The following is a 10,082-nucleotide window of genomic DNA, read 5'->3' as shown; positions in this document are numbered from 1 at the left end:
TTACTGATCTAGTTGATCTCGAAATATTTTATATTGTTCTTTCAGAAAGTGCAGATATGTCACTAAGTTGGTCTTCAAGGAATAGTTTGACATTTTGGGAAATTAGCTCAATGCTTTGCTAGCTGAAGAGTAACAAGAGAGCTAAAGCAGCCGGTTAGGTTAGCTTAGCATAAAGACTGAACACAGGGCAAACAGCTAGGCTGGCTCTGTCCAGAGGTGACAAAATCCGCCTACCAACCCCTCTAAAGCTCGCTAATTAACACGTTATATCTCATTTGTTTGATCGTTGCAAAAACGAAGTGGAAGTTGTGTTTTCACAGGGGATTATGAACTCGACAATTTCTTATTAACACATTTTAATTAGTGGGCTTTAGACGTGTTGCTTCCCCCTATCTTTATGCTATGCTAAGCTAACCAACAGCTTCATATTGAACTGACAGATATGAGAATGGTATCAATCTTCTCATCTAACTCTCGGCAAGAAAGCAAATTAACTTGTGTTCCAAACAAACTGTTCCTTTAAGAAATGGTAAATTTAGGACCATCAGAGTGTTAAGATATTTTTGGAAATTACTCTAGGCTTTGGTTAATATTCCTGAATTATCAGCTCCTACGCTTCCCAGCTTGAGAAATGTGGGCTCTCACTGTGTTGGTACAAGATCCAGGAGTAGAGTACATGGACACTAATAGCCTTGCCCCTGGAGAACACAGACAACATGTTTTGTATGGTAACTATTCCAGCATCATGTGAGGTTCACTGAGTACAAGTCAGCATGAAACCATGCTGCACCCTGGAGCTAAAGAGAACAAAGCTGCTATAGAGAATGCAAAGCAAAGACAGCCCTAATAAGAATGACTTTCAGTCCTCAAAATGTCACAGCATACACTGACGCAGAATTTATTCAGACCCTCCTTCTAAAATAAGCTTTCTTACCCAGGCCCATTGAGGAGCGTTTAAGAACATCTGAAGGTATTTTCTCCAAGGCTGTAATAATAAGGTTAGGGCCTTGTGGAACCCATTTTAATTACGTAGTTGTGGGCAGAGTCCTGGGAGAAGAATTTTACCTTGCTCCCAAACTTCCCCACAGAGGCAGCAAGGTCAAACACTTAAAGAAATTAACATTCTTAAAACACCAAAATCAAAGAGTCCCTTCAGGTACTTTTCTTAATTAGCAAAGTTTTGCCTCATGTGTCCCACTTTGAAACAGTTAGGGAGGATGCAGGACACGGCTATATGTGAATATCCAAATATGAATGACACTTTAATCCTCCACAGCACCTTTAACTCATTGAAACCGCGTGTTAGAGCATCCTCATGAGCCTGATATTGTTGCTAAATGTCATGGTAACAACCTTGCAAAGCAGGGTGCAGGCTCCCTCTCACACAGCCTCCTTCATCATTAAACTGCACACATGGGCAGGACGCTTTGAAAAGCCTGCCACTATTGAGCACTCTTGAAAGGAAGGCTCTTTTCATTTAGTGGTTTACTGAAGATGATTTGCATTCAGGGATTTTAATTGTGCTGTGTAATGTTCAACAGGCTAAGCTGATCCAGAGAGCCTGCTCTTCTCATCTGCATTAGTGATTGATGGTGGGCTGATTTTCCCTTGAACTTTCAGGGCTGTAGAGTTCAGAGCACCGGGGGCGGGCGTGATGGTAAGGGAGAAGGAGGAGGAGGAGGGGAGGCACGAAGCAGGGGGGGCTCAAGGAAGACAAGCTCTTTAGTCAGCCCATATTCATAGATAATCAGACAATCAGCCTTTTGAAAAGGCTTGATTGTAGTTCTCTATGACAGTAAATAGTCATTCAGTAATCTTCAAAAGAGGGCTTTTAACTATAATTCCACAAGAACTAAACAGATACACTGTCATTAAATTCACAGTGAAGCAGCGCTTTGAGAGCACCTTGCATAATTTTACATATGTTCTTTTGAAATGGGATGTGAAGTAACACATAAGAGATTCTTCCTATACTAGAAAAAAATGAAAATGTTGCTGGAGAACATAATAGAGGCAGTAATTATAATTCCCTACCAACATAATTTGCTAAACAAATCAGTATATACCCATAATGTATTGGAGATAGGAGATGAGATTAGATTGAATCAGTTGACAAAACAATTTTAACTCAAGGTCCACTTATTCACTTTGCTCAGGAGCTTTTACTGGCTAACACAACATCTTCATCAGTATGCTCTGTTGTTATGAAACTGTTAAACATGATTGAGATTTGATCATTTTAGATAAAAATTAGAATTTATTGTCACATTTATCAAAAATGTGTCTTCACCATTTAAATGATCTTGCATTGTAAATGTAATGCTGTGGAGTGGAGGCTACCTTTAGGCGCTGAAGAAGATTGGCTCAGCCTGCAGATGCTCGATGTGCTGCTGACACTTTTTGGTGATAAAAGCACACCCAGCTGAACGAAAGTGAATTTGACAATCAAATCCAATTCACTTTAAAGACAAGGCTAATTCAATAAACCCTCATTTTCTGTATACACTCTAAATGGTAGCTGGCATCTACTGCTGAGAGTGTGAATAGATCCTCTTTCTTGTGAGATAAACAGAAAGCCAGCCGCATTTTTATTGCATCTATAGCAAGAAATATTAGCATCACAACGGTTGTGTTGTTTTATAACTTTTCAGGGAATACATACCCGAGCTGGGGGGATATTTAGTTCGACCAATATTAATGCTGAATGAAAACCTTTCTAGCTGAATCATGAGCAGTGTTGAGGGAAACAGTTAACTATGAGAGCTGGTGGTGGCAGTCCATCCTCCAATGTGAGTCAAGCACTTCATCTTTACTGCATTCAATCTTTGAATAATGCATTCTAGCAAGCAGCATGCATCAGCAGCAGATGCACAAGCATCTAGTCTTATGGTACCCTATCTGCACCCATATCTGCACTGAAAAAAGTAGCTATAGTGTCCCAAAAAGGTTGAGGCTTCAATAGCCCATCTGCATAAAGGAACACTGCCTTCGTATTTGCCATGTGGACTGTTTCATTATTCATTTATTATTATCGTTATTTTTTCAGGACTTTTATCTATTCCCTTTTTTTAAATTAAAAACAATCGGATCATCAGCCCAACATAGTCTAAAACAGATCCTTTGCTTGTATATTGCTGTCTGTTCATGATACAGTAGGATAGAGATTTCTCAGACGTGTGAGATGAAAGATGGAGGCATCTCAGCTCTCTCTGCTTTTTAACGGCAAAGATCGCAAGTTATTTTGTGCCATCTGCAGCACTCAGTTAGGACACAGCTCATTTGAGAAGCTTTTCCATAAGCTTACATGACCTCGGAGAAATCCCCCAGGCTCTCCTTGCGTGTCTCCAACTGTATGCCGTCAGCCGTCATCAAAAAGTAATAGGGGAGCTGCGGTTTCTTTGGTTTGACAATTGTGAGACGCAGCCACCACAGATGCTTTGTTTGTTTTGCATGTCTCAATTGTTGCAGCTTTGTATAAGATTTTAGGATTATGTGCTTTGAGCTTCACACAGAGGCATTTCTCATCTTTTATCCGTTCGCAACGGTTGTGGCCAAAGAGGTCTGGCAGTCGTAAATCAGCTGCTGCCATGTACAACCTGTATGCCTAAAATCAAAGACCTTGGCAGTGTTTGGAGTTTGTGCTCTCTGTGTGAATGCTCACTGTTATTTTCTAAACACTTGGATCATCAAGACACCTTTCAAGTAACAGACAGAACGATTGGAAGTAAGGAAAGTAGCAATTCTAAAGCAATGCTTGTCTCTATAGCTTTCACAAAAAGCCCCACAAAATAGTTTGGGGGACTGCAGTATTTGCTTGTTTTGCCTCATGACTCACAGTGGCCATCACACAGATTGCTTTTGTCAAGTACGCTGCTATTGTAAGAGCCCTGCAGTGCAATAAAAAAATGCTGAAGAGCATGAGACAAATAAAATTTTAACTTCAGAATGGAATATATTGCACATATTATTATCTCTACATTGAGTTGTATTCTCATAAGATTTGCAGGCAAAGTGAGGATGAAATCAGCAAAGAAAACTTGGAGGGGAATAACATCTAAAAGAGCTGCAAGCTTCAAGTCTATTATCTATAATCATTTGGGAGGCTATCCGAAACAAGACCTTTAAACCACAAGCCAACCCTCCGAAGGCTGTCTACACTAATAAACTGGCTTTTCAATTAGCACCTATGTGACGTTACAACGATAACACAAAACCAATTACACGCTGTGCAGCAGATAACTCGTAATCCACTTAATGGGTCTGATTTGACTTCTTCTATTTTCTTCTCCCCTTCCACCACTGCTGCCCCGGGGCTTTTTTCTCCAACCAGGACAAGGTATCACTTTGAATTATCAGTATTGAGGGCACATCTGAGATGTGAGATGAGCAAAGCTAAGTTCTCATGTGTTAAACACGTGGATTCACATTTACATGTATGCATTTATCTTTAAGTCTTTGTTTAGGGCTGCAACTAGCAATTATTTAAATTATCTATTAATAGTTGGTCTATTAAACACCAGAAAACAGGCAACATTTGTCATCTAAATTTTCCAAAAACCAAGGTGATGTTATCAGGTTTCTTGTTTTGACAGACCACAGGTCCAAAAACAGAAAAATTGTTCGTTTACTGTCAACGGAAACAAAGAAAATCAAGATCAGAACCATAACATGTTTGGCATTCAATTATGAAAATAGCTTCCAATTCATTTTCTTCTGATCGACCAATCGATTAATCGTTTCAGCTCCACTTCTGTCATTATCATTCATTTCACAATATCAGAAACTGTATACAGAGAGATTGGTAAAATATATTTCACAGAAAGAAAATATGACCGTGATAGATGTAAAAGATGTCTGCTTGTCAATCCAATCAAAACTGTATGCTGAGGAGAGGAGGCTCTCTGGAAGCAGCAGAGCTTAATAAGGAGACTGTGTGACTGCAGCCATTAACCAAGAGCTGTTTCAGCTGTGACAGATAACAGAGACCTGCCTCTAATGATGCCACAGAGTCACAGAAACAATCTAGCTCTTTAATTGCGAGGAGAAGGAACAAAGATTAGCTGCCTTAGATCTTTGCTGCTTGTGACCACTAACAAACCAAAGATGAACAAATATTGATGAATGATAATAATAGTAAAGGTAATCATGAATTTCCACATTTTAATCAAAACAGGTCTACTGTATATATAGCCCCGAGGGATCTTCTTTCATATGAGGCAACCCATCATACAATGCACAAATTAGTCATGATTTGCAGCAAAATAATATTTCAGAGGAATCCTTTCTCACGTCTCATTGCATGTTCTACCTTTTTAGGACCGCAAATAACAGCCTTTCTTTTTTGCTCCTGGCTGATTTGTACCAATGGATGAAAAAAGATGGTGCATGCAATTTTTCAAACATGGCAATTTGGTTAATGGACTCTGACAAAGCCATTGGCGGTCTTTATTTAGATGCAGATGACTTCCTCCATACTGGCTTCCTCTGTCACTGGAAGAGCCGCCTGTCAGGGAAAAGAGAAGAAAGCTTCCTCCTGTTTCTACAGACTGACAGTCAATCACTGCTGCTGTCTGTCTGTATATTAGGAGACTGACTGACTGCCGGTCTTCACTCCCCCTCGACCCCCTTTGGCTCACACTGTTTCCCCTTCACTCTGTATAAATTATCCATTAGTACAGCGAAAAGAGAACAAACTACCTCTCAGTTGGACTCGTTCATGTTTATGAATGCACAGAGCCTCACATGGTCATGGTTGTCATGATGTAAATGAAAAATGGGAAGTTGGCTGATGAAATACAAAGAGCTGTAAAGCTGTGTCTGTGCTTCATTACATCCAGCACCGTATCACTCAAAAGCATAGCTGCCGCTCCTAAACCCACCCTGGTTAAATAGTGTTTCTAAAGCTTGCATTATACACCATGACTTTGAACAAATATGCCGGCAAAAAATTAAGCTATTCTGTATTCAATTGCTGTATTGCTTACGGGATACGTTTTTGGCCTGGAAGAGTTGATAAGCATGCAACCAGCATATTGAAAGCACAGGGTTTTCCTGCTATGAAAAACTGTTGGGGGGGGGGGGGGGAGTGAGATAAGGAGGAGGAGTGGTTCAATGTTGAGACAACAGTGCCCTCTTGGGAAAACAAGCATCAGTCATGCCGTTGGATGTTTGTCTTACCACATAATTCTGTTGTTTGATGTTGCATCATGATATTTGTGCATACAAATAGCATCAGTATTTGCAAATCTGTCAATTAAACATTTCTGACATTTTCTCTTGTTTAATTTCACTGGTGTCACTATGATGAAATATACATTTTTGGCATAAAAAATACAGACAATCTGAAACTTTCTTCTTCATCTGAAGCTGTAGCAAAAATCTTGTGTGACTTGGGAACTTGTGCACTTCCATCATCACTCATCACTTTCATAATGCTTTTTGAACTTCTTTGCATTTTGATTGAAACTGCACCAATCTAAAACCGAACCTGCAATCGACGGAAACATAATCAACGACTACAGTACTTCAGTCATTTTTCAGACTTTGAAGACCTTTGAAGACGTTTGAAGACGTTTGAAGACGTTTGAAGACGCCGCCATGTGGTTCTGCAAAATTGTATGTTTTGGCTGAATAATCAAACAAATTATCGATAGTTTTAGCGATGATGAAAATAATTGTTAATCTCTGCCCTACCATGGTCCATTTAGTCTAATGTTTGTAAATTACTGTATTCCACAGAAGAGAAGAAAACAAACAACAAGAAAACAAATTAAGATATTTTCTTTGTTTTGAACGATTCCTTAAAGGCAGGAAGCTACAGACCAACTGGGAGTTCTACAACATTTGTTTCTGAACAATTAGACTAAAGCCCTTTGGGCTTGTGTTTTGAAGATGGTAGGATGAAGCGTCTTACAAAAATAAACACAACAAATGGAGTTCTGATAATTAGGCTTAAATATGACTTCTGTCTGGAAGATGTGCTAATGGAGATTAATCTTCAGTACTGTCGTAGCCTGAAATCCTCTGTGTATTTCATCACTGAGGAGAGATTAACACTTATCCACCAGAGAAAGATGATAAGTGGTTTCTTCAAGGCCACATAGGGACTGAGGCCTGTAGACTGGGGAAGGACCTGCACTGTACCACAGAAACCTTTTACATTATGTTAACCAGCTTCAAGCAAAGACCTTCAAAGTCATTGAACAAATGGCCCATGGCAAAGCCTCTGACATCCTGCAGAATGATTATCTCTGAATTCAGTTGAGGGTCAGCAATGAAATACTGTTGGATTTACACGTCTTTCATTGAAGTATTTTATTTGATGTTTATAAAACAAAATGTTTGAGGGCAAGATATATTTAAAAAGCCTTTGAGGAACCTAAATGAGACAGACTATATATTTTAAATAAGAAACTATTTGTTTCTCTGTTCTGTTGATGCATCCAGATTATGAAGGAGCATATCTGTTCAGCGTACAGTCAACCGCAAACACGCAGAAGCAGTCATTACTGATGACATTCACACGACAAAAAGGCCAATATTTGAATTGGGCGCATGGGGACAAAGGCATCAAATCAATGTTTTTCATTGACTTGAAAGAACAAAAGCAATCACTTCCTTGCATCTCTCTGATGAAAAGTAGAACAAAAACACAGTCCTGAATATTACGCATTTTATGAATCTTATTTCTGAGGGCAAGGACCTTGTCACAGCTGCCGAGATGGAGGGGAGGTGATTCTAGTCCCCATCTGGCTGCGTAATGAGCTCAGAGCGAGACACAGGCTTAATAATAGAAACATGCCATACAATAAAGCACAGTGGGAGCAAAACAAACTGTGGGGCTGTTGACAATAGCATAAAGGACCCTGCAATTTCTTTTTGAGTGTCTCATTTTATGATGCTCTTTCTCACTCACTGTGATTTGTCCTTTAACAAAATTACTCTAATTGTTCGACTTGTTTTTCCGGGCAATTTGCATGGGAGGAGGCAGTGGAGCTGAACCGTTTAAGTGCAAGCAGTTCATTGAAATTCATGCGGGAGGCGCATGCAGAAGTGGTCTGATCTCTTTGGAGTACCTATTTCACTGTCAAATAAAATGTTACAGCTTGAGGGAAACCTCTTCGAGGTGTCAGGAGTGAGGAAGTGGAGTTTCAACACCAAAGGGAAGATGTAGGGTACTCTTATAGTGTGTTTTAGGAGGAAATTATCTAAAAACTTGCTGTAAACACCTGATTCTATTCAGTACAGCACTTGTAGCAACACAAACTATAAGGAGTAAGAATAAACATTAGTATGTACAACTAGAAAAAATGTCAGAAAAGGGAAGAAGGTAAGGCTCTTTCTATGGGGGACTGTTTCAAAAGCTCATTTCAAAACATGTATTTCACTTGCATTATGTGACTCTATACTCTACATCTTTCTTTTGAAAGTAAGTTTTCACTGGATTTTCGTTAAAGTGGCAATACCACACATTTAAAAAAAAATAATTTAAGTAAAAGTACAGAAGTATTTGCTACCCATTGTACTATGAAGTATGAAGTATTCATTATGCAGAATGGCAGTCCTATATTATTGTATATTGGGATCATTATGATTCATCAACATGTAACATTAAGCAGTTAAATGTTGCATGTTATAATGTTGGATAGTTTAATATATAACAATGCATGTTATTTTCTGAAGTGATCATATGCTTTGAAAAGTAACTAACTACAGCTGTTAAACAAATGTAGTGGGTTAAAAGAACTACATCCCTCTGATATGTAGATCAGAAGTAGTACAGTAAGTATCCTAATACCTTCTTCAAAACTGTAGGCTACACAGCGCTTGAGTAAATATACTCAGTAATGTACTTTCCACTCCTGCTGCTCTGTGACCTCTGTGACGTTAATGTTGCCTACTTTAGATTGCAAGTACTGATATCAGACTGAGGAGTTGAAACAATAACACTACACTTGATAGCATATCTTTGGCTAACATACAGCATTGAAGCCCCATTAGAACGAACCCATCAATGCAAGAATAAAGAACTGAGCCAACGAATTTAACATCATACTGATTGTAGCGCACTTTAATCTGACGGCACATGCCGGGGATTGGCTCCGGAAGGCGGAAGGCACCGCTTCTTAGCAACCAAATTGCCAAACAAGAGCGAGCAGACACTCGGCACATTTAAATATTTCCATTTAATTGATGAAATGGCAGGCAAGAAGAAAGAGGCGAGTCTGCAGGTCGGACTAACACAACATGTCGTCTGTAATGTTTGCCGAGAGTCCTCTGTGTTTTAAGCTTAATTCATGAAGCTCTGATATTAATTCAGCTTTTCTTTGGTGCAGGCCTCTGTCACAAACCAAGAGCAGTGGGAGGAGATGCTTGCAACCAAAGGTTTGACGGGTAAGAGCTTTGAAAGTAAAATAAATTGCACTACTGTTTAGTTAGTTAATTTAATATTATATTTCATTGTATATATTGTGCATTTTTTTACATTTAATATTTTTACTTTGTTATTTTTTTATTGTATTGTGCATTTTATACTCAATCATTTTTATATTTTTACTATGTTACTTTGATTGCTTACCTGTATCTTAATGCAGCTGCAGCGAACAAATTCCCCCTTGCGGGATTAATAAAGTATCTATCTATCTATCTATCTATCTAGCTATCAAATTAGTGGTATGTCTCGTTAAAAGTGAATACTAACCATCATAACACTAATCATCTGTTCCATAATGTTGTGTAAAATGAACTCTAGTCATTGTGAGTGTAATTTATTGTATGTTGCTGCCCCACTGTGTTCATTTGGATAACTGCAGATTGAATGCTTGCACCAGTCCTCCCACCGTCTCTCTTCTAGTTGTAGATGTGTACCAACAGTGGTGTGGTCCCTGTCGAGCTGTGGTTAGCCTCTTACGCAAAATAAAGAACGAACTGGGTGATGACCTGTTACATTTTGCCACAGTAAGCCACAAGTGAATTTAAAACGTGAACAATTTCATTTCAAACCAAAATGTGTGAGGGAGCAGCCCTCAACTTGTCTGTGTGTGTGTGTGTGTGTGTGTGTGTGTGTGTGTGTGTGTGTGTGT

At 39.0% G+C, this 10,082-nt stretch overlaps 1 protein-coding gene across 2 annotated transcripts in view; it reads left to right on the top strand.

The window, feature by feature from the left end:
• Window positions 1-9,144: 9,144 nt before the first annotated feature.
• LOC116389645 (thioredoxin domain-containing protein 6-like) overlaps window positions 9,145-10,082 on the top strand; it is a 10,868-nt gene continuing 9,930 nt past the window's right edge. For both annotated transcript variants that reach the window (XM_031858517.1, XM_031858516.1), the window contains exons 1-3: window positions 9,145-9,230; window positions 9,336-9,393; window positions 9,854-9,957. In XM_031858517.1, coding sequence (XP_031714377.1) covers window positions 9,198-9,230; window positions 9,336-9,393; window positions 9,854-9,957 — 195 coding nt within the window. In that variant the 5' untranslated portion in view covers window positions 9,145-9,197. The remainder of the gene's footprint in view (window positions 9,231-9,335; window positions 9,394-9,853; window positions 9,958-10,082) is intronic.

The sequence above is a fragment of the Anarrhichthys ocellatus genome, unplaced genomic scaffold, assembly GCF_004355925.1.
Source record: "Anarrhichthys ocellatus isolate YVR2014 unplaced genomic scaffold, GSC_Weel_1.0 scaffold20, whole genome shotgun sequence".
Taxonomy (NCBI): domain Eukaryota; kingdom Metazoa; phylum Chordata; class Actinopteri; order Perciformes; family Anarhichadidae; genus Anarrhichthys; species Anarrhichthys ocellatus.
This window is presented reverse-complemented; position numbering and strand designations above follow the sequence as displayed.